Raw genomic sequence first — 27,257 nt, 5'->3', positions numbered from 1 at the left:
TGATCCAGCATACTCCAAAATTTCAATTATGCAGAGATTGTGTCTCTCTGGCCTTATCTACCAACATACCAACAATCAACTCCTCCAAGGCTAAGTGTTGCAGACCAGACAGGGTACATCTCATGATGCAAACCGAGAGAAAACTCCTTGCACTCAAGAGGAAGCAGTAATTTTTTGTCAGTTGTAAAAAGAACAGAAAAATCAAAGTGATGTTAATTTTCAACTCATTGAAACACTGAGCTGCAAAATAAGTTTTTAGGAGCAGAAGACAGCTCTATGGCCCTTGGGAGCAGAAGGCAGCTCTCTGGCCCTTATAGTGAGAAGAACAATGCTATTAAAAGAAGCAGTCTTGCATTTCTCTCTCCCTTTCCTTAAAAAAGTGCTCTACTGTAGCTGAAAGAGGGTCTGTGCTCCAACCTGGCTGAAAAAACTCTGTATCTCTAAAAGGCGGAAGAAAAAGAATTTCAAGAAACCAGAAATAAAAATGAGTATTTTTTGTTATATCTTGCTGTCTTAGGAGATAATTCTATATTCTTACAGTAAGTTCCCTTTTTTTGCTATTGTACAACAGTATGCTTTTATTCTGGCAACTGAAAGGCTCAAAACACAATGTTACCTCTCCCTTACATTTCCTAGCAGGGTTCAGAATTTAGTTTTATAACACACCACACCATTTTTCATTACCATTATCTACCTAAGAATTCCACTCTTATCAAAAACCTGAGAGATTCTCAAAGAGAACAGAAAGGTGTTTAGCTGTGAAGAGATACAGAAAGAAGTACACAAATCACACACAATATTGCATTATAGTAAACAGGTGAAGAGTGTATAATGGAAAAAGAAAATACATGCACTTTTGCACATTATGAATACCTTAATTCCCTTCTGTCTGGAAGGCAGCATAAATGCCTCTACATTCTACTTTGCTCCACAGTGATTTTCTTAATTTAAATAAACCAAGTAATCTAGAAAGGTTTTTCCCATCACACCTGTGAGAAACAGTTCTTACTGAGACTGGGACCACAGGTAAGCAGGGAGATTTAGCTATCAACTCTGCAAAACTCTGCTGAGAGAACAATCCTAAATTCTATACATCTACCCTTGTCCCAGATTAAGTTCTGTAAAGAGAGCTATTGCTCTTTTTTCCCCTCCTCTCTCCTCAAATAAATTTACATGTCTGCAGAGCTGTGGATCTCCTTTTCATGCCATCATCCATGTTTTGGACTGCTTTCCCCCTCTGCAATAAGAAGTAAGCTATATTTTAAATGTAAGCCACCAGTATTGGCTAATTGTTTTCCTTACCCTGATTCCAAGCTCCACATTCTCTCCTCCATATACTTCCATGCCTTCATCCAGTAATCCAATCTCTTGGAAGTATTCTCTATCTACTATGAAGCATCCAATCAATGCAGGACTTCTGGAAGAATAAATCATCAGCAACAAAAATTAGCAGATAAATTCTGAAGAATTTTATTATTTAGACACAGATTGTATTTATCATTGCTAGGTAAAATGATGCAGCAAAACAGATTCATAGGAAAGTATTTCTCAAAGAGTTTTATTGAGCCTTGCCTTCTAAAATCCCTAATTCTAAAGTGAAATGAACACCACTGAAGGAAATTAGAGTCCAATTATCGGATATAAATATTCACCAGAGCAGTAAGGATTTCAGTGCTAGTAGTGGGAGATCCAGGAGCCCCAGTTTTGTTTCTGAGGCACCAGCCGGTGTAGTCTCTGTCCTTGCTTAGTCCTCAAGTCTCTTGTCTGTGACAATTGCAAATGATACCCACTGATGTGCAGTTCTGGGTGTTTAGCCAGAAGCCAGGTTCAGCTAGAGCTAAAAAGCTTGTATCTGTAAGCTTACCTAAAAAAAGAGATTGTTTCTTGAATAGGACCATCCAGATAATTTTTTTAATACAGAATAAAGAAAAGCCTGCCTTTACCAGCATAGTGTAACATTAGCCCATTGTCCTGAGCCAAACCTAAACATATCACATAGCTTTACTGGATCAGTAAGCTCTATTTATGTCATGGTGTGAACCAACCAATTTTTACTATACAGAACCAATTTTAATCAGGTAAGAGTTCAGCCACAGAGGGTACAATTTCACCTTATGAGTAGAGAAGGATACAGAGTCATTTAGCCTTTTCATTTCTCTCCTACCTTATAATCCACAATTGCAAGAAATAAATATGTCTTTTCAGATTATTATGCTGCCATCAGGCACTCTGGTAATGACAGGATATTAATTAGCAGTACAGGGGAAATCACCCTGTTTTTATGGAGAACACTCAAGCTACAGCTAGTGGACACATCTGCTTTCAAACAGATCATAGGCTGTCTTAATCACAAATTGTAGAGTTCTATAGAAATCTATATATTAATGGCTCCAAGTGCTATAGTACCTGTTTTATAACAATGAAAGACCATCTTTGATGTATTTATTAATGAAGAAAACAGCAGTTAACATCAATACAAAATTTATGCTTCTTTTATGATAAGGTACTTTTTCTTTTGTTGTTTTTTTTAATTATTTCTCAGTGCACCTTACTTCCCTTTGCTATAATTCTAAAAGGATAATGGAGGCATGATAGAAACCATCCATCAATACACATGGCTTTGTTTGTTGGTGTGTTTGTTTTAATTATCCAACACACACATGCAGCATATTGCACTGAATTAAAAAATGTGCCAGGGAAAGAGCTAGGGAACAAACCTGAAATTCATAAAGGACACTCACTCCCCAGTCTTCATATAGAACAAAGTTTGGGGGTAAAATGGAAAAGTATATTCGTGCATTACTTCGTGTTTCACTACCTTTAATTTTAAAAATCATAATAATTACTCCATATAATTAATCACAGGATCATAGACTGGCTTGGGCTGGAAGGGACTTTAAAGATCATCTTATTCCAAACCCCAGCCATGAGCAGGTTCATCTTCAAACAGATGAGGCTGGTTAGAGCCCCATACAGCCTGGCTTTGAACACTTCCATGAATGGGACATCCACAACTTCCCCGGCAACCTGTTCCAGTGCCTCACCACCCTCACATTAAAGAATTTCATCTCAATATCTAACATAGCCCTGCCCTCTGTCAGTTTAAAGCTGTTCCCTCTTGTCCTATCACTACCTACTTTTGTCCCTTACCAGTTTTCTTGGAACCACCATTTAGGTACTGGAAGGTGCTGTAAATCTCCCTGGAGCCTTTTCTTCTCCAGGCTGGACAACCCAAACTCTCTTAACCTGTCTTCACAGGAAAATTTTTATAGTGTCAACAGAGTTCATTAATAGCAATAACTATTTCTAATGATGTGGAAATCATCACCCCTTTTTACATTTGTCTGTGGCAAACCTGTTAATTTTTATCTCCTGCTTTCCAATTCTATGTTCTGTTCATAGGTCAGTGCAGTTCAGAGAGTGTTAAACTGACAGAACCTGAGAAAGGTGCCTGCCTGCAAAGATAGCTACTGGATGAAAAATAGCTGCCAGTGCTGTTTGAGTCTGCTTTTAGGAGGTAAAAACAGCATTCACACTTTCTTTCTGCAGGGAGCTGGAGCACAGGTACCAGTGACCTCCTTGGAATGAACGTGTATCTACAAGAAAGGCCTGTAACCTCAGCAGAGGTGCTCAGTGGGTTCAGAGGCTACTACTCCCCTCCCTGAGACAAAGGTATTGCTCTGTACCAGCCTAACAACACTCTGGACATGGTGAGAAAGTACAGACCAGACTGTCCCAAAGCAAGGACCCAACACAGCCTTTGCTCACAGTGTCAGTGACCAGACATTAACTCCTGGGACACAGCACAGCTGTACACCTATGTGACAACATTATAAAGAATACAGCTGTCACATCAACTCTGCTTATATAATGTAACTGCAAAGAAAATTCCATTTCTGGCCTGTAAGCACTAAATTAGCAGGCAAGACATTTGGAGAATGGAGTGCTGCCGAGCAGCCCTACCTACCTTTCCACTTGGGTAGGAAACCTATTTAAAAAGATCTACTGAAAACAAAAGTTTCCTTTAAAAACATCTACTGAAAACAAGAGTTTTCTTGATGACTGTGTAGGCATCAAGGACATTTAAGTATTTGAAGTTTACAGTCAGTAAAACCTATCACAGAGCTGACCCCGCTCACCCCCTGTCACACCCAGGAGAGCTTTTAGACACTGTAATTTAGCTATTTATTACCTTATTGGAGCAGTTGTGTTCTCCAGTTTCCACCAGGACTTAGGAGGGTTCAGATACCTGCACCACAGCTCCCAGTCAAACCCTTGTGCTGAGAGGGGATACTCCTCTATTTCAAAATTATCATACTTAATGTTATCGAATGATGGAGAAATTACTCTTTTTCTGTTTTCTTTTATCCTGGTGAGCACTGGTTCAGCCCTAAAAAAAAAAGAAATACGTTGTTAAGATTACACCAATACAAGCATAGCACTGATGGAAGGAGCCCTTAAAGACTATTCAGTCCACCACCAAATAAACAATAAAGCAGCCAATGCTGTATTTTTCAGAAAGAGCAAAGTCTAAAGCTGTTACCCATTCAGAGCCCTCTCTGCTTTGAGATGGATTCTTAACAGTGCAGGATTTGCCACAAAATAACACACTGCAACATATTCTCTAGGGTGCCCTGTTGTTAACCTTGATTTGAGCTTGTGGATGGAAGAAATGAGTATCTGCATATCATAGAGCATTTATACCCTTGCTACCAAGTAATGATAACTTCAGGCTCTCAACACTATCAAGGACATCAGGATCAGAGTTAATAATAGATCTATCCTAGAGACAGAAGCTTTTGCCTTTTTACCATCATTTTTACTGAAGGAGCAAGGGAGATATTAAATCCAGACTGAACACGTTAAAATACATTATTTTAGTTGTGTTTACTTTTGCAGAGTGGCCAAAATAGCACTTCTTTGTTTACACTGCAGAACATAAAAGAAACATAATATTTTAAATGAAAAGAAGATACATTCACCCTCATGGGCAAAGGGTTACATTACTGGAGGAGATTTTTAATGTGCAGTTTTCTAATATGATTTAGCTACATTGTAATTAGATCAGCAGATTACTCAAACCATAGAAATGGATCTAGATCATATTACACAGCACAAACACATTTTTCCTGCTTGTGTCCATGATTATGTCTGAATTTTCATTAAAAAGCTCAGAATTCTAACTCACCCTCTAAATGCAAGAGGAATGCCAGTCAGTAATTTACCACCAGTGCTTGGAAAAGGTACCCGGGTCAGAGAAATGGAAGGAGGCACATACCAACCCACGCTGAATTCCACGTGGGCATCGAAGAGAGCGACGACCGGTGCTGTGGCTGCTCTCCAGCCGCTGACCCGGGACCGGATCAGCCCCTCCTGCTTGCTGTGCCGGACAACCTTGATGAAACCAGGCTTGTGGGCATTCACCTCATCAACATACTTCTGCAGCTTCTCCTTGAGCTCCTCTGTAGAAGGGGAGGAATTAGGTGTTAGCAAGAAATGTCAGGTTGACAAGATGTAAAAATCTGTTCTTTCTGTCGTAGACAAGCGACCCCCATCCGGGGAATAATGTGCTCTGACTCCATGATTCCAGAAGGCTGAACAAATGCTTTGTTAAGCTGTATTATATAACACTAATACCATATTAAAACTATACTAAAGAGATACTAAATACTACTAAAGAAAAACCCATGACTGTCTGGAGACAGTCACAACACAGCTTTGACCCAATTGGCCAATCAATCCAAACAACCCTCACTGGTGTCCAGCTAACAAATCATTTCTGCTAAGCAATCTCCATAACACGTCCCACATGTGCCAAACAACAGGCCCAGCAAGTAGAGATAAGAATTGTTTTCTCCTCTTCTCTGAGGCTTCTCACTGCCTTCCACAGGAAAAATCCTGGGAGAGAGAATTGTATCTCCCTCTCTTCAGAGAATATGAATACCACACTTTCAGTAAAACAGGAGTAGCCCTTCACACAGCTACTCAGAATTCTCAAATAGTCAAGTCTAAAAGGAGGCAAACAAAAAGAAGAACCATGAATTATTTAGCAATAAAAAAATTTCAGATATAACTATTTAGCCTACATGACTGCCATCAGAATCCTGGCACTTTTTGACAGTAACATGCCACAAAATGAAATGTCATAGCTACATAAGAGCATATTATTTTACTGTAACAATAAACAAGGCACCTGTCTTATATGTCCAGGAAAAAAAATAAAAAGCCTAAGTATTTTCCATTAATCTTCTCTACCAATATTTCAAGGAAAAAAAGAGAAGTAAGAATAAAATGCATTATTTTTCCTCTTTCCATTTTTCTTTATCAACTTTGAAAACTGGTTTCTGTCTCAACTAAAAACTTCAACAACTTTTGCTCTTAAAACAAAGACCAGTAAGAGTTCTAGAGAAGAATCATTCCTAATTAAAATATAATAATCCCTAGATCAACAGCTATTATCTCTCTTGTTTAAAGACCACTGAATGAGAAAATGCAATATGTGAAGTATAAATATTGTCTTCACAATTATTATTAACTGAAAGCACTGTTCACTTTATTCTTTATTAGCACTCCTATGTTCTATTTACATTACGGTATCACTCAGAATTCCCTTAGGAACAATAAATTCCCTTTATTCTGAATCTCTCCACAAATCCAGGAATGTCTTTGCTCTGATGCAGAATAATGCTCCTGTGGCTATAATGCTATACTGGGCATTATCAAATCTGCATTAAAGCTCAGTGCTGACTGTGAAAACTTGAGCAAGCCATTTAACTTCTCCTGAGGAACAGGTTCCTCAGGGAAATGGTCACAGCACCGAACCTGCCTGAGTGCAGGAAGCATTTGGACAACCCTCTCAGATACATTCTCAAGTGAATTTTGGGGTGTCCTGCCATCGAGCCCAGGCAATTTGAGAAACTGAGAAATCAGCCTTCCACTCTGGGAGCTGGCCGCCCTCAACAGATCTGAACAACCAGCATGCTGGAATAGGTAATGGCATAGAAAATTAAAAGCAAGCACACTTTATGAGCCATATTAAACGTTCATCCTTGGAAAGGAGGGGTGTGTGTGCCCTCTTGAGCTGACAGAACAACAGAGCTCATCAAGTACAAGTTCATCCTAAAGTTCATCCCTGTTTGTAAAGACTCTTGGACATCCAGCAGGTGTGATGCAGCTGGTTTCTCAGGCCTTGCAGGACTGTGCATGCAATGTACCTTTGTGTCAATGAACTCTGCATGAACCAAGAATACCACAGAAAAATCCTGATACTTACAGGTTTTCATAATAACAAGAATTAAAAAGAAACGGTCTGCTGATCATGTCCATCACAACATTAAAAACTGCGGCAATATTTTAGGAATTGACTGGATATATTCCCAAAATTTTCAACATTACATTGTCAGTATCTATTCAATTTGTTTGTATGTGACTACATCACCTAGAATAAACATTATGAGCCACTTACATAGCATAGAGCACTCTTCTATTTTGTACTAGTACTAGACTTGCTGCTTATTGATCAATATGCTTTTTCTCCTTTATGAAGTAAAAAAAACCCCACATTAATTTCTTTCATGCTTGTGCCAAACCACATGTTCTTACTGCTCACCCCCTAACACACAGAGATTTGTAGCAAGCACAGAACTATCAAACCAACCACTAGCTAACAGCACATTACATTGAAAAGAAGACATTTACATTACTGTAATTCTATGCACCTAAAAATAGCACAAACCCGTTCTCTATTCCCAAAATGCAGCACTGCAGAGGGTGAATATCAAAACATGAAGATTAAAGCTTTGTTCTTGGTGTAAGTGGCTACTCACAGCTTTGCAATACCAGGAGGCTTTATTTGCCACAACAATGCAGCATCACCAGTAAGGATGAAACATGTGAAAGGAAAGCAGGCTCTAATCAAGGACTCGAAAATCAGTAGCCTTGACAGAGTCATTGCTCTCTCAGTCACTCCATTTCAGTAAGTGGGCTATTCTTACTCCTGCCTTACACATTTCCTAATGTCGACTGACTTTAGAAGCTTGAGTAAACACAAAATCTATTTCATAGCTAGGTGTAGAATGGAAAGAGATGGAAATGGAACAGAACCCAAACCTTGGCTTGCCACCAGTGTGACTTCAGCTGCACATCAGAGCTGTGACACTCACTAGGCAGTGCACGCTTCTGATGTTCTGGTTACACTGCAGCTCTTTGCAAACGAAGTGGATGGCCTGAGAGCATCTCAGGGGAGCCTTGGAGGCTTACCCATGGTCAGTCAGCATGGAAGAACCATCCCCTGGGCTTCAGGATCACCTCAGGAGACAGAGCAGTAGTTTGCAGTCAGGCACTTTCTGGCCTTTGTTATTTAAAACAGATCAGCTTTGCTCTGCAAAGGCAGAGTGCTGAGCAGAGCATTATGTGCACCCTTTGTCTTACAAGACCTATTGGGCAGATTGTCCCAGAAGAAAAGATAAAGCTGTGAAAAAAATGGATTATTTTCACTCAGCCACAGGACAGAGACAACATGCTAATGAAGTTTAAAAAGTCACAATTTTGGAAAACATTTTAAAGATGCCCTAGCAGAAGAGTTGAGTCAGTTTTTTCCCCATGCATTCCATGTCCTCCTGAGTTTTACATGAGAAATCTGAGTTCAATTGTATTTGACAGTTTCAGAGCACCCAGTCCAGTTAGCCTGAATGATGGGACTCTCCCCCCAGAACACTTTGCTATGGCTCTGATGGTCTTCAGCAATATCATTTTAACCCAAGTTCTTTTTCTTTCCACTTCAAGATATGTTGCCTGAATAATAAACAGGCTTCTTCATTAATTATTGTGCTTCACAGTTTTATGTCACCACAGGGAGAAGACAAGGAGTAGGCAAATGTGTCATCTTCAATACACTGTTGATTCAGTGTTTAATTATGGAAACAAACAGGCTTATAAAGATAGATACATTAGCCTTTCAGTGCAGAATCTCTCAAATAAGGACTCAATTTGACTAAGCTGAATGAGGCTCTGCAATTGGAATGCAAGAGCAGCCATATATGGAATGGGAAAATGGCACTTGGAAATGTTGCACTCTACCACCTGTCTCTATATAGGACAGATGTCTGGAGAGCACAGCACAACTATCCTCACAAATGCAGAAAACATAATTAGTGTGCCATAATTATGTTTAATATTAACATAATTAAGTTCAAACTCTTCTAAGAGGTTGTTTGTTTATTTTTAACAAATTGACAAAGATTTTGTTTGTCAAGTTCTCCTACTCAGTATGACAAAGCAGTGCTAAAAGATTCACGTGATTTTGCCTTCTTAGGAAACAACAGAAACTGCACAGGATGGAGAAAGGAGCATGAGGAGTCAGAGGCATCAGCCACCCCGTTTTATAGAATGGAAAACCATCTACAGATCATGCTTTTTATCCAGATGCATAAAGTGGGCTACCTTTTGTAAGCCTCTGTCCCCACGAAACTGAGAAGTGAGCAGGTTCGATGCTCAGTGCTGTCAGGTGCCTCAGCCCCTTAGTGTCCTACAGCAGCTTTTGGTCTGGCCCCAGACTTAAAATTTCAAAGTAATTAATACAGACAGCCTTGCCATAAATAACAAATTACTGCCTCACAGTCATGGAGAAGGAGCTTAAAGAACAGCTAATTAAGGCTAACTTTCAGGAACTTTCATACTTTACCATACTGCCACTCTGAGTGCTTGAATGAATTTACATCTCTCAGAACAACCACATTTATGAAGCCCCACTATGTTTGGCTGAGACATGCATTTTACTGACCTTTTTCTCAGCTGTAGCTTTGCCAAAAGAGCTAAAATAACAAATACAAAAATAAACAACACTCGCAACACTCAGCATTTTCTAAAGCCTAAGAGTCCCTGCTGACTTTGGCCCAGCAATGCATGCTGCGTTGCTACTGCCATCTCTGCAAACCTTGTGCTCTTCCTTTAGAGAAATATTTACTTTCATGTCAAAGGCCTGGGAATTACCATGTCCCTCTTCACCTTGGCCCTTGGCACAAACATGGCTTCTTTTACTGTGAAGGGAAATAATTACTTTTCAATACGGAACTAGGTTTAAATTAACAACTGTGCCAAAAACAGTGGATTGACATGTTATATGAAAGGGGTAAAATCCTGCCAATTCATGTTTTAATCTCTGTGTGTTCACTGAGCTGCCTAGGCACACTCTGGTCCCCAAGTAAAGGAAAGTGTTGGACATTTCCTTGGATCATAAAGGACTCTTTTAAAGGCAGATCATTACAGCACCTGCAAGAATACAGGAGGAGTTTATGCCTGTATTTGGAGCCAAGAGACCACTGGTCAGCTTGCTTCTGGCAAGGATCCCAGAGCCTTCCTGAATTCCCTGTGCAGCAGGTCAGAACAGGATCCACTGCCCTGCAGGAGGGCAAAACAGCCACCTGGCACAGCTCAAGAAGTTGTTTCCTCACAAGGGCTGCTGCCACACTGGAAACCTCTGTCTCATCAGGTACATCTTACTTCTGCATGAAAGACCAGTAAATTGGCAAAAAGGACAGAATTCACACAAGCCAATTAATTATAAACCGAGAATTTCTATCTTCTTTACCCAATTATTTTTGGCTCTGAGTCTTAGGAACAGGAAGAGCTGCTTTTCCAACCTTAACATGTATTAACATAGCTAACTTACTTTCTGGCAAATAAAGAAAACCTGTTTTAACAGGTTTGCTGCAAAACCCCTCCTTTCTTACCCCTAAGTCCCTCTGTAGGCAACCAGCCTGAATTCATGTAATAACTTGAATTCATGGCAGCAGCTAGGCATATAAGAGAACCTGTTTTGTTGCACTTTATCTAATAGGATATGTGGATTACATCACTTATTACGTATGCAGCTCCGTGCTTCATCATTTTTATTTTTCTTACCTCTGGTCCCTTATCTGTCACGCTTAAGTGATCACCTCTCATCTCTGTAGCAGAAGCAGATAATTCCAAATAGAAAATATTTATAACCAGACAGAGGCATGTCATTTGTAATGCACATGTGTACAGAGAATGTCTGCAGCAGAGGGTAACAAGACTCAAGCAGATAAGGAGTGCCTGCTGTGCACACGTATTTAATAGCCCTGTGTTATCTGGTAATAGATAAACCACCCAGGGGAAATTACCAACGTGATGCAAGGAATTGATCTGGACAGACATCAGAAACAAAAAAGCAGCGGAATCTTCTCCTCCACTCCCATACCTAACTTGCACTGTTGACAGAGATGCATAGTCTAATCTCAGAAGTTAGGCTACCCACATGTAAAGATAGAGAGGGTAATGAACTTTTACAGTCACAACCTTTGCATTCAGCAAGCCCAAGTCCCAGCTGCTGTCAGACCTCCTCAGGCCTACTAAGATAAATTGCCTACAACAATCTATTACAGCTCTCATCTTGGATTACAAGCCAAGGGTTTCTTTAGCACATGAACAGCACCCTTCTCCCACAGTAAAGGCAGGGAAAAGAAATGCATTTCCCCTCTTACCCCTACACACACTCATCCTTTGAATTGCCCAGGAGAATCTATACAGAGGAATGGGAAGTTTTCAAGGGGTTTAATAGGGACTACTTTGATCCATTCTCAGCTCCTTCACAAACATCCCTCTGCATTTCACTGAATCCTCGTGTAAGGTCCTGGGAATCCTATAGCAAAAGGACAACACACAGCAAATAAATCCACCTCAAAACAGCAATTAAACAGCTTCCAACAAAAAATAGGCTTTGCAGAAGAAATCTGTGCCAGCAACTCTTCCTTGAGCCATCTAGCAGACATGTTCACTACTTAGGTCCATTTTGGTTTTTTTCTAAAGGACATATATGTCCAGTCTCAGCCATGAAAATGGGATACCACACTTCAGATCATTAAGTCCTACACAGAAATATTGCTGTGCCTTAATAAATTCCAAAAAAGTATGGAAAGAACTATGAAAATTATCTTTTTGAAACTCTGATAGATAACACTCTGTTATGGAGGAGGGGGATACAGAAGAAATAAATATTACAGCTGTTATTTTTTGTTACTACTAATCTTCTGTCTTTATTACAAGGCTTGTAAGTCCCTTTTATTCCCCTTCTGTTATTTATTGAGTATTGTTTGAGTATGTATCTGTCTTCACAGCATTTGATTCATGTAAGGTGCATCCCATCTTAGGGATCACCAAGTCCACATTATAGCAGCAGTTTCCCAACACTTTGCAAGACGGAGACATAAACTGAGATGTCAGATGAATCTCCAAGGTGACACCAGAAGTTGGAGAAGGGGAGGAATAGAACTTGGATCTCCTAAATCCCAGGGCTGCACATAATCACCACACGATTTCCCTAAGGCTGTAATTCCGCATTTTCAGCTGTGGCTCATATGGAGCCCTGAGAACTCTGATTCAGAGCAGATTCAAGGGCTCTTCCACATCCCTGAGCCAGAATTAAGAGGCAGCTGATATCTGGGATCTTGCTAATGTCAACAGAAATGCACTGCACCAAAGGAACTGAACACTGTCCTTCCATCCCACCAACAATGGGAGACTCACGTGCTTACCTCTGAGTACAGAGCAGGGCTTACTGAAGGGAAGCGTTAGCATTTAGAGAGGAAAAGAAAACAAATTTCCCCTCAGGTGAACATTCCAGCTCTTTGAGAGGCAAGGCAGGACTAATAAAAAGGCACAAAATGTCATTTCTTAGATTGCCAGTCAGGTGTGCACGTGTGGAACATGCAAACACAGCTAAACACAGAACAGGGACTTGCCAGGAGCTGCCACCAGCCACACAGACACCAGAGGGACAGAGGCTGCCATCTATCCCTTCAGGGCCATACCTGGAATCCTAGAAAGTTGCTTAAATTTCAAAGGATCTTTAAATAAAGACCTAATCATATAAACTTAATGGTTCCACTCGATGTACAGATTGCTGGATGCTTGAATTAATCTCAGCAGGAATGCTGTCCTAGTCCAGCTTCCAGGGCATGACTGCTTCCTGTTTAGGGGCTGTTACTGCATGGATCATGGCCACAATAATGTGACCACAATAATGAGGGCAGGAATAAGCACTACTGCTGAAGTCAGATACTTATATCACATCTGATGCAAGAATCACTTCTGATGTTTATTTCGATACAATAGTTTTAGAAAGGGGCTGTAGAGTGAGAGGCATAACAAGCACCAAGATCATGCACTAGAGCTGACACATTGATATAACACACTGCTGGAATAGCATCAGCCAAAATTCTGAGTTCATCATTTCATTCCTTAGTGTTCCTGGATTCATCTGTAAAATGACCTTTAAATGTTAAAAGAAGTGCTTGAGAAATGCATTCTAGTCCCAGCTGTCTCCAGTAATCCAAATGGCACTTTTTTTTAAATATACAGCATTTAATTCTAAGCTATTTCTTGGATGTGTGTGGAAAATCACTATTCAGAAAAGAAACTAAATGCCTGAACAGAACCAGATCAGATTATATAAACCAAGAAAAAACCAATCTAAAGAGCACATTAGAAACCTCTGTACTTTCATAAGATGCAGCAAGCTGCTCACTCTACTGTAAACTTGATAAATAATCCCGAAAATAATAATAAAAAAATAATCCTGATAAATAATCCTGACTCCAAGAAACAGCATGGCACTTCATGTTGTGATAACAGATTCACAAGGCAAAACCCCCTGCCAATTAAAACACACTAGTCCAAGTGCAACTACTTTATTTCAGGAGCAGATTCTGAGGAAATTAGTCACAAAAGTTGCATTAGAAATGGAATATGCAAATACTCAGAACTGGATGAAACAGAGCTGCTAATATTGCTCTCTGGATCAAATCTCTCTCTGAGAACAGGACTATAAAAGGAAGAGGAAACAAAGCAATCACCAAATACTTGCTGGAAGGGGATCTGTGCAATCCAAACAGGTCCAAGTAAACAATATCAAGTAATATTCACTGTTAAATAGTTATTTAAAAGAATGACACAGAGCACTAAAAGGTTTTGATTTGAATCAATAGGACTTAGCCTTGCATACCATGTTGATTTTTATTAAAACCTTACTTGATATCAGATATTATAATCTAACTTTATATTTGTTGCATAGAATCCCTTTCCTGGGAGCCAACCAACATGCACAAAACCTGATTATACTATGAAAGCATTCTCAAGGGTCAGAACAGCAATAACACTATTTCACAGTGCCTTTTCCTTTTTTTTAACCTTGCCCAAATGTAGAGTTACATTTGGTAGCTTTTTATTTTCACTGAATGACTCTTACTGTACCAGACAACTCCTAGACATCAGATGCAAACTGTTCTGTCCATATTCCAAGCCAGAAAGATTGATCTCTTGGCCACCAGTGATCATGTTGTGTGCGACCTGCTATTATCTTCTCCTTTCAAAGGCTGCTTGCAGAATAATGCAATCCACACAGCAACAGCAATACAGCACCCAATCCACCAAGGAGAAGTACAGCCTGCCTGGGCAGGAGGGCTCTTGTCAGCAGGTGGGACTGGTTCATAAAAAGGACTTGTTTTCTATCAGCAGAGCTGCAGATACAAGATGTTTGTCACACAAGATGTTTCTGAGAATAAAAATGAAAGGAAATTATCCATATCTGGGCAAATTTGGTTGTTATTCTAATAGCTAATACATCTCTGGCAATACAGACAGAGTAGATAAGGTAATACCCCTTGCAGGTAAAAATTTTAAATGAGAAATACTGGAGTCACTGAAGTCAATGAGAACTTCTAAGAAAACACTGTCATATGTCTAGGGCTCATCATGGGGCCCCAAATGCAACATCACACCTGATGTCACTGGAAGTGCAAGTTCAAATCACACCTCTGAAGAGTCAGCTCTCACATATCCTGTTATTTTATCACACAGTCTTGAACAATTCTATCAAACACTATTTATTACCCGCACAGCCACCAAATCCTGCTCACCTGGCAAGGAGCAGGGCCTACCCCATCACCTTCTAAGCAAGCAAAGAGCTGCCTTCAGAGTGCACTTCCAGTACAACCCTTTGAGGAATGTCACCTCAGCAACACTGCCAAGTTTATTTGGGACAACTTGGGAGGCAGCTACTGTGCTACATAAGTCATGGCTTTTAAATCACATCATTTTGAAGAACTTGGAAGTTACAACTGCTCATTTTTGAAGTATGGATAAAATCCAAGTAGTTTTTATGCCTGTAAATCCTCCATTCAAATCAGAAATTATTTGGTTAGAATACCATAAGAGCCACAAGGTTTGTTTCCATCTACAGATAGAAATGTTTTTTGGAAGAAACAACTATGAACATTTTCAAATTAAAGCAACAAATTCTGTCTTGCTTCTTTCCTAGCATATTTGCTTACTCCTTAGGAGTGACACAATAAGGGGATGGTACTATTTGGTACCTGTGGAAAATCTCTAAATCGAGCACATGTGATCTCCAAGAAAACTGCTTATTACACTACTGTATCATCCACTGCTTCCTAAAAATCCTGAACTCCAAGTCTTAAAAGAACACAATATCATAGAATTTGTATCTTTAAATATATCACCATATTGCAAATTATTCCAAGCCTCTCATCAGTTATTACAGAAAATTTCTTTGTAGGCATAATCAAACCAAAAATTTAAGGACACGTTTGGGGGTTAATTGTTATATTACAACTGCTTTTTATGGCCTGCCTTTTTGCATCAGAAACATGTGAAGGACAGCAGCAGCAATCCTGATGGTTTCAGAAAAAAGGCTAGGCATTAAAAATAAGCCAGGTAGTAATTTGAACTAAAATTCGACATACCTTTTCAATTCAACACAGGAACAGCATTGATGTTAGCATCCTATTGCAATCTGGGAAGAGTTCGGTTAAATCCTGCTTAAGTGGGAGTATATTATTTTAAAACTCAAGTAAGCTAATCAGGCTGTTAGTATGCCTCCCAGCAGGGTGGAAACCTTGCCTGCATAAAACACACACACACAAGAGCACGCAGCAGCCTTGCCTTTCCTGCATCCTAGAAGTAATTGGCAGTAAAGCCAATATATTTTTTTTTTACATTATAAGCAGTAGAAGTGTATTTTTACTGTACTGAAGTAAGACAGTGTCCTGGTTCAGGGCAAATTTGGGAGAGAACCCCCAAAGGGGCTCCTCTAAGAAAGCAGATTCAATCAGCCCCTCTCCCAACCAGTTCGGGAGAAAATACCTCCTTGGAGAAAAGTGGAAAAAACTTGTTTATTAAACAATAATACAATAAAACCTAAACAGTATTCATCAGTAAAACCCCTTGCTGCTCCAAAAGAGATGACAAACTGAGAAAGTCCCTCCCCGGGTTGCAGCTCAGCTCACTCAGGCTCTGATCAGTCCCTCAGTGCTGGAAATGTCGCAGGCCAGGCCCGGCCTGGAGGGCCACAGGTGCAGCTGCCGGTGCTGCCCTGGGTGTTCAGTCCAGAGCAGGTTAAACAGGGCCAAAGAAAAGGGAAAAAACCACAGTCCAGGGAACTTCTTTGCCTCAGCTAGCTAAACTAAGTAAAACAAAAGAGAGCTCTGTCCCACTGTCTGTCCATCCGCAGACAGCACAGTCCAGGAGCAGCAATGCGGAGGAGTGAGTGAAGTGTCTGAAAACAAACTGAGCTTCTTCTCTGCCCCCTTCACTCTCTGCAAAAAGTCTTAAAGATGCAAAACTTACTATTCAGCATAAACACAATTGGGGATAAAAACACTATAAAGTCAACCCAGGACAGACAGAATCCACCGGCTCCAGCTCCTGGATTTCCACCCAAGTGAGCAGCTGGAGGCTCAGGCGCGTGGGCTGCTCCAGGTTACTCTGACGATGGCTGGGACTTCAGGGAAGGACAGCTCCTGCTCTGGACAATGGGAAGCAGGCTGGGCTACTAGTTCAGGTTCTGTTTTTGTCAGCAAAAGCAGAGCTGGTTGGGCTGGCTGAGACAGCAGGAGGAGATACACAGCAGTTCCTCACCTGCTGCCTGGCACCAGTTCCTCGCTCTGGATCATCATGCATTGACAGGGGCACTGCCCAGGGCAGCACTCCTGGCATGCTGGGGTGAGGGACACAGGAAATGCACTGACATCAAAAGCAGCACCAAACTGCCTCACATCCTAGGAGATCTCACTAAAGAAAAGTTCCACAGGTGAAGAGAGTGCCTAAATTTGACAAACACATTTTAAAAGCTTCTTCCTTTTTTTTTCATTAAGTATTCAGCAAACAAAAGTTGAGGAGAATATTCTTGGATTACAGTGCCTCCTGCTAATATTTAGATATATTGCACCAGGTTCATTCAACATTTCTGGCAGAATTCACAATAATTTCAGTTTATTTTCTTTCTCTCTTTTTTTTTTTTTTTTTGTTATTTAATTGTAGCCCTTTACTTCAAAATTTACCTTCTGAAACAAGGCCTGAACACCTGTGGTCAAAGCAGAGATACTCTTGGGACCCATCAGTCACTGCCCATTAAGGACAACTCAGGATGTGTGAAAATGATTGCTCATGTGGAAAACTATGCACATGGGCACTTGTATCCAGGCCCTCTCCCACCACATTTTTCAAATAGCTTCATTTTCTCAATAAATTGCAGCAAATTTAAATGACTTTCATAAGAGCTACCAGTTTAATTTTTACTGACATTATTATTTTTTTACATCTTAAAATTCTGAATCCTGTCATTGACATAAAATATTACTTGGGAAATTTAAAGGGTTTCTTTTCCAGGAAGGACTGTTAGCATTAAGTACTACCTGTATCTCATTCAGTCAGCGGTGCTGTAGTCTGTATCTTTGCAGAAAACCTACCAGACTCCATTTATTATAGATATCCAAAGGCTTGAAACTACCTCCTATTCAATTCTTCCAGTATCCTGTTTGACCTTTCACTGTGAATAATGATTTTGCACAGATAATGGCTAATTTCCTTGCACTGGATTTTATTTGCAATGATTTGCAGTTTGATTTGCAGTATATCCACATTTTTCAGAACAGTTAATGCCTGACTTCTCAGATTTAAACCCTTTAGCATCTTCAAAAGAACGCTCCCTGAACAGCTAAATTTGTAATGGAATTCCATGATTCAATTGCCTCATTCTATGAGCATTAAATCTCTACCTTGTCTGCATACTGCAATATGTTACATTGAAAACAACTTTGGACTGGGTAATGATCTCATTTTCCTACGTAGCATTCATCTCAGTTAAACTCAGAGGGTTTATACAGCTCTATTCTTATGTCACAGGAGGAGGTTGCTTCCATGGGTACTAAACTCAGAATTATAATTAATATCCAAACCTTAAAAATCCTGAGCAGCATTTATTCCATACAGCAATAGCAAGAAGCTTCTTGAGGAGTGTGGCTCTACCAACTCCAAGGCTCTCACATCACCCCCACTTTCTGAACCTGCTCTGTGTTAAGTTAAAAATGTGTAAATTGTACCCTACACAGCAAACACAGAAATCCTACAGACACTGAGAGTGTTAAGTGGCCTAAACCAAGTGTAATTAATTTCTTCTTTATATCTTCTGTATATATGATCCAGCATGCTTAAAGCAAGGTTCTGCTCATGGAAACAAGACAAATTAACATTATTTGAATAAATCATGTTAAGCACTAACTTTTTGGTTTCATAGCAGTACCACATAGATAATCCAGCATTTTCCACAGAGGAGTTTGACATAAACAAAAAATCAAATGCAGCCACTTGCATTCTGCACAGTATTTCTACCTGAGAGTTTTAAAGATCCCTCAGAAGAGCTGCTTGTAAAGCTGCTGTCAAAGGAATTGGCAGGGTTTGCTACCTGAGCTACAATAGCAGATAATGTGAAGAACCTGAACCACATGCTGCAATTCCAATTAGGGAACTCAAATCAGGAAAATAAGTAACTCCAGTAAATGCCATAAGCATATGACAAAATGCCTGAAGAGGCAAACAAAAAGTGGTCACAGTTCAAATACTACAAATTGGAGACTAGTCAATGTTCCTGTCTTTCACCACAGACAAATCAGGTGAAGCACTTGGTTTCCTAACATCTCTTTGAAAAACATGGCAGGTGAGATTTTTTTCTTTTTTCTATTTTTTTATTACCATCCAGAAGAACAAAAAGCTCAAACCTACAGCAAAAGCTAACAACTTTCTGAAAAGCAAAAAGACTACCAGCTTCTAACAAGAAATTATTTTCAGTCTTTTTGCTAAGCTGCGCATGAAAGCTTATAAAAAAGCTTTTTTTATTTGCTATGTGAGTGAATCTTCTTGGTAGCTGAAAAGCTAACACTGTATGTGTTAATTGGAAGCATTTGTGAAAACTAATTAAAATTGTTGTGCTGCAGTCATGCTTCAGAAAAGGTTTTTTGTATCAAATCCTAATAAAGATTTGTTCATCTTGTACATGCCTTATTTAATCCCTTCAGGTGGCTAAACAAAGACTATATCAGTTTATCTTAGCAGAGAGGGAGTCAATCTAAAGACATTAATTAGGGAGCATGGTACTAGTTATCCCTGGATAAAACTCAAAAGCATGCATGTCCCTTCAATACTAAACCACACCACCACTGTTTTCATGTGACCATTCCCTGATGAATTCCTCTTCCCCCATCCTTTTGCTCTCATCAAGAATATCCTTCCCTCATGATGTGAAATGGACCTGATATTTGATATGCACTAGCACTCACTAATCGCTCCGGAACCAGCTGGGATCAAATGTATGTAAAATTCATGAGTAGCTGGATGAGCTACATCTCCCATTTACTCTTGGCTGTGTCCACACATAACACCTATCCTTATCAAACAATGCCTTATTTTTCTCCACCCATCTGCTACTTTGGTTTTGGAACCCATTGATCCCATGGGTTTGACTTGCACTGTAATGAACAAAACTGTCACTGACATATTTTCTGAAAAATCCCTTTGCCAGGATTTTTCTCCTGAGAAGCTGAGAGGCCTCAGAAACAAAGTGTAAACAATAATTATCTGATTGCTTGAATGTGGTTTGGGGGTTGCTTACCAACAGGTGCATCATCTCATGTGAATTGTTTTTACTTGATGACCAGTCATGGTCCAGCTGTGTCAGACTCTCTGGTCAGTCACAAGATTTTATTATTCATTCCTTTCTAGCCTTCTGATGTCTTCTTTCTCTTTCTTTAGTGTAGTTTTAGTATATAATTTTCTTTTAATATAATACATATCATAAAATAATAAATCAGCCTTCTGAAACATGGAGTCAAGATTATCATCTCTTCCCTCATCCTGAGGACCCTCAAACACCACCACACAAAACAGAAGGAGAAGCAAGGAACACCTCTTGAAGGTTTTTCACTGAAATCCTGTCATTCTCTTCAGTAAAATCCAGTAATTTCATCCTCTTCATGAACACTTTGTGTTTCACTTCTGCATGACCCACCACCATTAAAACCACTCTTCTGAAAGCAGGAGCACTGTGCAGATGTGTCACTTCCAGCTCTGGGAGCAGCTTGGCTGAGCTCCTTGGGCCATGGGATCAGGAGTAGCTTGCTGAGCTCCTTGGGCCATGGGACCAGGAGCAGCTTGCTGAGCTCCTTGGGCCATGGGACCAGGAGCAGCTTAGCTGAGCTCCTTGGGGCATGGGATCAGGAGCAGCTTGGCTGAGCTCCTTGGGCCATGGGATCAGGAGTAGCTTGCTGAGCTCCTTGGGGCATGGGACCAGGAGCAGCTTGGCTGAGCTCCTTGGGCCATGGGATCAGGAGCAGCTTGGCTGAGCTCCTTGGGCCATGGGATCAGGAGCAGCTTGGCTGAGCTCCTTGGGCCATGGTACCAAACCCCTGAGCTGGTTCATGCACAGTTACGTCAGGTCTGCTGTTCTGCAACTGCAGTTCAATGCCAATATGGCATTCTTAAAATTCTCCTAACTATTCTCTTTGAATCTGCATTTTAATAACCACAGTCTTTTAGTCATATGAGAGGTTGCTCTGGAGCTCAATCCTTTTAATTGTTGAAGAGAAGGCACTTTTACAACTCCTTAGCATCTGGCCATCAGAAATAATTCTATGAATTAAGATGACAAGAGCAGCTTTGGTGAGAGCTATTCAGCATCTGAATTAAATAAATACAGTCAGTGAGGCTCAGCTGGGCTCATAAATCAAAAGTGATTATGTTTACATGCCAAAATGCAGTCAACACATTTTAAAGTTTTAAACCTGTATTTCTAACTTAAGTTTTCAGTCACCTTAAACCTTTTTAACTAGCGTAAGAAAGATATTACTGAGGATGGAGATTTTGAAACTAACTGGATGTGGTCTTGGGTGACTTGTTCTAGCTGACCAAGCTGTGAATAGGTGGGTGGGACCATAAGGTCTTCAGGGGTCACTTCGAACCTCAGACATGCTGAGACTGACAGAGTTCACATCTGCCTTGGAGAGGATGCATTCATTTCTTGTGATGTACACCTATCTTCTGATGAAATAAACAGGCAGACACAGAAAAAATTACAACACTGAGTAAATGGTTTGAGAGCAATACAGGAACTGGGATGTGACTGATTTGGCCCTTCTGTGAGCTTGCAACATTCAGTCATAATTTTACAGAATCTAATTTTAATAACAATATTTTTTCAATTTCCTAGATAAAATGAAACCCTGGCAAGAAACTAAGTGCATGTTTCTGACACTGTAAGGTCAAGGTTTTTGAAACAGATGTCTGAAGCTTTACTCCGTAGCCCTTGCTTAGGTCATTGAGTAGAAGTTTCCTGATTTTCACAGACCTGCAGAGACTAAACACTACAGCATCCAGTTGAACAAATGGGCTCACCAGTTGTGAAATAATGGGATGGAGTCTGTTTCATTGTTTATGAAACTCTGCCTACCAGTGACTAAATAAAGTTATAAAACACTTCCACTTTAAATCTATTAAACAACAGTTAATGAATACCAGTCAAGCTGTAGCTGTTCTGTGTCACAAGTCTTCCAACAGCAACAGTTTGATAAAGAAATCGAGCTTTGCAATTACTTGTTTGCAGATGGAAATGAGGAAGCATTAACGTGAAGGAATCTGGTGATCGTACGCACCACAGGCTGTTATGCAAAGAACAAGCTGTGAGCCTTTTTATGTGAATTTTCCATACACAATTCAAACAGATTGCAGAGCCTGATGGCTTTTCTTTCATAAATAGGGATCTCTGTTTAAAAGTACGTCTCAAAAACATTTTTTCATGTGGACACAGTCAATGGTGACCAAATACTTTGAATATTACAACACGAGAGATACTAAAGGTATCTCTAGCTTTGCCAGTTGGCAGAAGAACGTTCACAGGACTGTTAAGGGCTTTCAGAGAATCTAATTTTTTCATATTTGTCCAGGCCTCACAAAATGTTGAGGTTAGAAATTATTTACAGTAGAATGAAAATAAACCTACCAAATACAGAGAGAAGTTTCTACTGCTGGTTGCAACTCTGCCACCTTCCCTGTAACAGGAACAACAGCTTCTAAAATGTTTTTATGGTGGGTCAGAAACTATAAGAGGTTTCTTTGAATATGAAATCCCTGCCTGAAAATCCACATGCTGACTAAGCAATGAATGTTTATGAACCTCACCTTAGTGCTCTTCTGTTAAAAGACCAAAAATAGTTCGACAAATATACCATCAGAGTGCAGCACTAAATGGATTTTGAGAGATCATCTGGTCTTTCTTCTTGCCCCAACACAGAGAGAAATTTGTTCCAATTAATCCTGACAGAAGTTTGTCTCATCTCCTCTTAATTTTACTCAGCAAATATTGTCCCATGCTCCTTATAGAGGGATCAAATGAAGCACACTATAAAGACAAATATATTAACAGTATACCTAAGTCTATTGTCTGGCACAGTTAAAAAGCACAAACCCCAAACCTGCAGTGATTAAGCCTAGATACTTGCATTTGAAGCCATAAAAATAACTTTCTTCAGGCTAACCACTTACAAGAGGCATAAGCCATAAAACCAAAAAAACGGCATAAAAGACCTAAAACTCTTTCTGCAACTCTCCACTGACAAGAATACCTTTTCCTCATAAATCTGAAGACCAAGAGCTACTCTTGAGTAACAAGCCCCTTTGAACATTCATAAATATTAACATATTTCTGATGGCAAATTCATTGTAGCAACTTTGCTTTTCAAGCTGGTATTTCAGGATGCCCCTGGGACAGGGGAAATGAAATGACAGATAACACTATCTCCCATCACCAAGCTGCAAGAGAATCCTCCCACGAGCAATGCTGGATAGTCACAGCAGCAGCCTGTAGGGGATGATAGCTTTAAGGATTTGGCAAGACACAGAGCTGGCTCTAAACCCTACACAGTCATCAGTAACATTTAAAAACTAGCTTTTATACAGAACATGGAAAAACCATCCAAATTTGCTCACTGCCAAATCATTTGAAGACATTCAAAAAAAGAGCAGGGAACTAGTTTGAGAAAAAACACTTCAAATACAAATTTGCAGGAGGAATACAGGGAAGGTGTTAGAATATAAAGCTATTGATTTCAATAAAAGAAGGAAAAAATAAGTAATTTAAGTCTTAAAAGCTAAACCAGAAAAACATCAAATATATCAAATCCCACCAAGGACACAACTGATTCAAGGAAAAGTATTTTACAGAACTTAAAAAAAATAAACTCAAAATTTACTGAAGTCAGATGATTAAGAATGAAACTCATCTACCATCTGAGACAAAGTCTACAACTGTCTTGTGATTTGCACTGAACTCCCTTCAGAAAGAAATTAATTTGGTTATTTAATGTATTCTCAATGTTAAAAGGAATAATAAGATGACAGCAATTTGTAACTTGCCTAATAAATATTCCAGACAGTTGTCACAGTACATACAGTTCCCTGGATTTTAAACTCTTTTTCCATGTGTATATCCAATCTGTGATGAATTATTACTCTGTTTATGGAAGCCAAGAGATTGAAGTCATTGTTCACAAGTTCTGGTACCATATGATACAAATAATTTCACTGAATGTAATGTCATCAAGGAGGATGGGATCCATTATACATCTAATTGCTGAACAGCACCTAAACCAAGGAATACTTCCCTGTTTCCATGTGGGAGCTTACAAAATAACATAAATCACACAAGTAATCAGGCTTAAAAAATACACAACTGGCTGCATGATTAGGTGTTCAGTCCATAATGCACAAAACAGGACCGTTCCGAGGGTTAGATACTTTTAAAAAGGGGACTAACTTTTAAATGAGATTTTCTTGAGCAGACTTGTTTCCATTTTAGCATCTGTGCCAGTAACAGCACATTAGCAAAAGAGCCTACTGAAAGAAACGCCAAGTAAACACACTGAGGACCCTGGAATCAGATGCCAGGGACAGACCTGAGCAAGCAGAATAATTCCTCAAGTCTTCCCCAGTGGAGCTGTGACTTGGCATACATTGGAGAGGCATTTATTTCCTACAGAGAAAGGCAGAAACCTCCTGCACGGCCCCACCACCAGCCTGCTGTCACTCCTGCCTGTGCTGGGAAGCCTCACCCATTCCAAGCAGGTCCAGCCCTAGCACTCCTGGTCCTATTCAGCAGGCACTTCTGTGCACTTCACTCACAAAGTTTTGTCTCCTGGGGGAGATGAAACAGTTGGAATCAGAATTGTGTTAAAGTATGTCTTGCAGAACATTACAGAGAAATCTAATTTTTTTTCCCAGAAGAATGCCAGACAGGGCATTGGTGGTGCTTCATCCTACAAAAGAGATGTGGAACTGTCAGGCACCTATGCAGGTACTCTCAGGATTACTGTGCCTACAGTGACAAACCAAAGATCTGTTCACTACTCCCTTCAAAACTGGCTATTTATTCTCTATAATTCATGTATTTCTCAGCTGTCACTAGTTAATGCCCTTTTGGGATGCTACTGAATTTCTGAGCTGAAGCTTAGTCAACACTGGTTCTGCTGGTAATAGGATGATGCAGGCAGTTTACTCCTCAATTTCAACAGCATCTTTAATCAAATTATCCAAAACTCACAGAGAATGACCTTCCATTTCTAAAAGGACCCATTCAAAAATAGAAACATATTTATTTTATATTTACTGGTGCTTTTATAGGTCTTTATCAGACAGGAAACCACTGAACAAGTAACTGATTATACAGGTAACTGCACATGGCATCACATTTTAAAAATATAGTACAAAGGCAGAGGAAACACATTTACCCTGTCACAGCTATTTATATCAATCACAGAACTTCCTTCTGGAAGGGGTATGTATGGCACAGACAGAAATGCAGTTTCACACTGATACAAACCTTTACAAATGACCAGAATCAAAAATCCACTTAGTTCAACTGGAGATGGGCAGGTAGGGGAAGTTAAACCTGCAGAAAGCCTGGATCTGATAACCAGACAAACCTGCTGTGATTAAAAGTTTCTGAGTGTGGAAACTTAACTGAAATAAAATCCACCTCCAGCACACAGATTTGCTAACTTAGGTTTTATCTGGTATAAGTTAAGTGATCACTGTTCTACATTAAATGAATCAACCCACTACTGCTCTATTAGGATGGGGAAATACAGCCAGAATAGCAGCAGAGCAGAGTCCATCCAGACAATTTAGAATTTTCTAGAAAACATTCTGTATGAACTCTAAGCCACAGGGTGCACACACTGTGCAACGCCATAAAAATTCATGCAATTTTTGAAATATGCTTTGTCATATATCAGAGCCAAGTCTTGATGCATAAGATCCTGAGCTAGATAAATCATCCACTGCTGTTTTTCATGTTACTTTGATAATCCAAACCCAGGAAGTCTAGCAAACTATTGAACATGCATCTTCTTTTATAATTCTACAAAAACATTCCTCTACTTTCTTTCTAGCTGACCTGAAGCTGATTGAGCTATTATGCAGTAATGCATAGCTGATTAAACTCGGTTTGATATACTCTGAAGCAACAGGCATATTTTTCTAGGGTACTTTCCATTATAAGGAAAGCTGATTAGAGCCCCCTTTTTTTTTCCATTTTACTGCACCTAAGTAATTTCTCTCAGTGTTTCAAGTTCAGGGCCATAAAATGATGGTTAGTTTAGCAGACCATTTTATTAATTCACCTTCCCTAAGGTTTTCCATTTTAGATATTTTAAAAGATCCCTGACTTCCTAATTTTTGTGTGTTATTGAAAGAGAGGTAAAAAGAACAAATATTGGACACGTCTAACCTGTGCAGAGCTTGCAGTATGAATTACACACCTCTGGAAGTGACTCAGACACAGTTTTGCAATCCTCTTCCTGGTCGACTCCGTTGGCTCTCAGATGGGTGCTCCAAGGAGCTGAAACTTCTGGTGAGAGCTGACAGGATCACAGAGGTTCCAGTTATCTCCATTTGGGAAGGCAACACTCTCTTTCAGGATGAACCACTTCTAATTTGAGGAGATGGGCTATGTGAGCTGACCTAACACCACTGAAGGACAGGATTTCCTTCATTTGGTAGTAACTGTCTCTGGACTAATCATACAACTTTATGGATAATATCTTTCCATTTCACAAAAAAAGAGCCCATTAATGAAAAATTAACTCCTAGGAGTCAGCACTTTTCAAGATTGGTCTGCAAATTAGAAATAAAACTTAAAAGCTTTAGACATTTGGTAAGGATGGAGTACTGACATAAGTATAAAAAAAGTTACAGAAAAAATAAAAGTAAAAAAAAACCTAAAACTTTTTTAGTTGAAAAGCCCCCTTTTTTCCCCTCTTGTTTTCAAAAACAATTTTCAACTGAAAGTTTTCATGTATCTAATCTTCTTTCGATTTAGTATCATGCTTAGTTTAATCTCTGCATCATTTGAGAAAGGCAGCACACCAGCACCAAGAGCTGTCTGTGATGGAAGCTTGAACACTAAAATTATTGCTCCTTTCTCACCTCAGGGACTATCACTGCACACATCTGCAAAACCAACCAAAAATCCCATTCTACAGCATGCAGTAAAGCAGTAATTTTGACTGCTTTGCACTGGATTTACTGATCTGGCTCCTGCAGAAGTGCTCCTGCCCACACGATGTCTGAAGCTTTGCAGAGTACTCCAGGCTGCTCAGTTTCCATCTGAGAGAGAAACACCCAGCAGTTCCCATGCTCAATGTATTTTCAGGGATATGAACTACCAACATTCCCTGCTATCAAACTCTTCCCAGAGCTCCTACTGGGGCATACAGTTATAGAGGCATTTACTCAGATTTCAGGAGAAGAGTAAATCAGTGAAAGTTTAGTTGGAGTTACATAAAATACTGCTCAGGGTCAACTGACTATCAGGCAACCTCTAAAGTATTTCTGTA

General features: G+C 39.7%; 1 protein-coding gene across 4 annotated transcripts in view; it reads right to left on the bottom strand.

Moving 5' to 3' along the window:
* Positions 1-27,257, bottom strand: part of GALNT18 (polypeptide N-acetylgalactosaminyltransferase 18) — a 233,656-nt gene that overhangs the window by 70,612 nt on the left and 135,787 nt on the right. For all 4 annotated transcript variants that reach the window (XM_030948748.1, XM_030948746.1, XM_030948747.1 and 1 more), the window contains 3 exons: positions 5,279-5,462; positions 4,193-4,390; positions 1,303-1,417 (listed from right to left, as the gene is read on the bottom strand). In XM_030948748.1, coding sequence (XP_030804608.1) covers positions 1,303-1,417; positions 4,193-4,390; positions 5,279-5,462 — 497 coding nt within the window. The remainder of the gene's footprint in view (positions 1-1,302; positions 1,418-4,192; positions 4,391-5,278; positions 5,463-27,257) is intronic.

The sequence above is a fragment of the Camarhynchus parvulus genome, chromosome 5 (assembly GCF_901933205.1).
Source record: "Camarhynchus parvulus chromosome 5, STF_HiC, whole genome shotgun sequence".
NCBI lineage: Eukaryota > Metazoa > Chordata > Aves > Passeriformes > Thraupidae > Camarhynchus > Camarhynchus parvulus.
The sequence above is the reverse complement of the archived record's forward strand: the minus strand, read 5'-3'. Positions and strand labels throughout refer to the sequence as shown.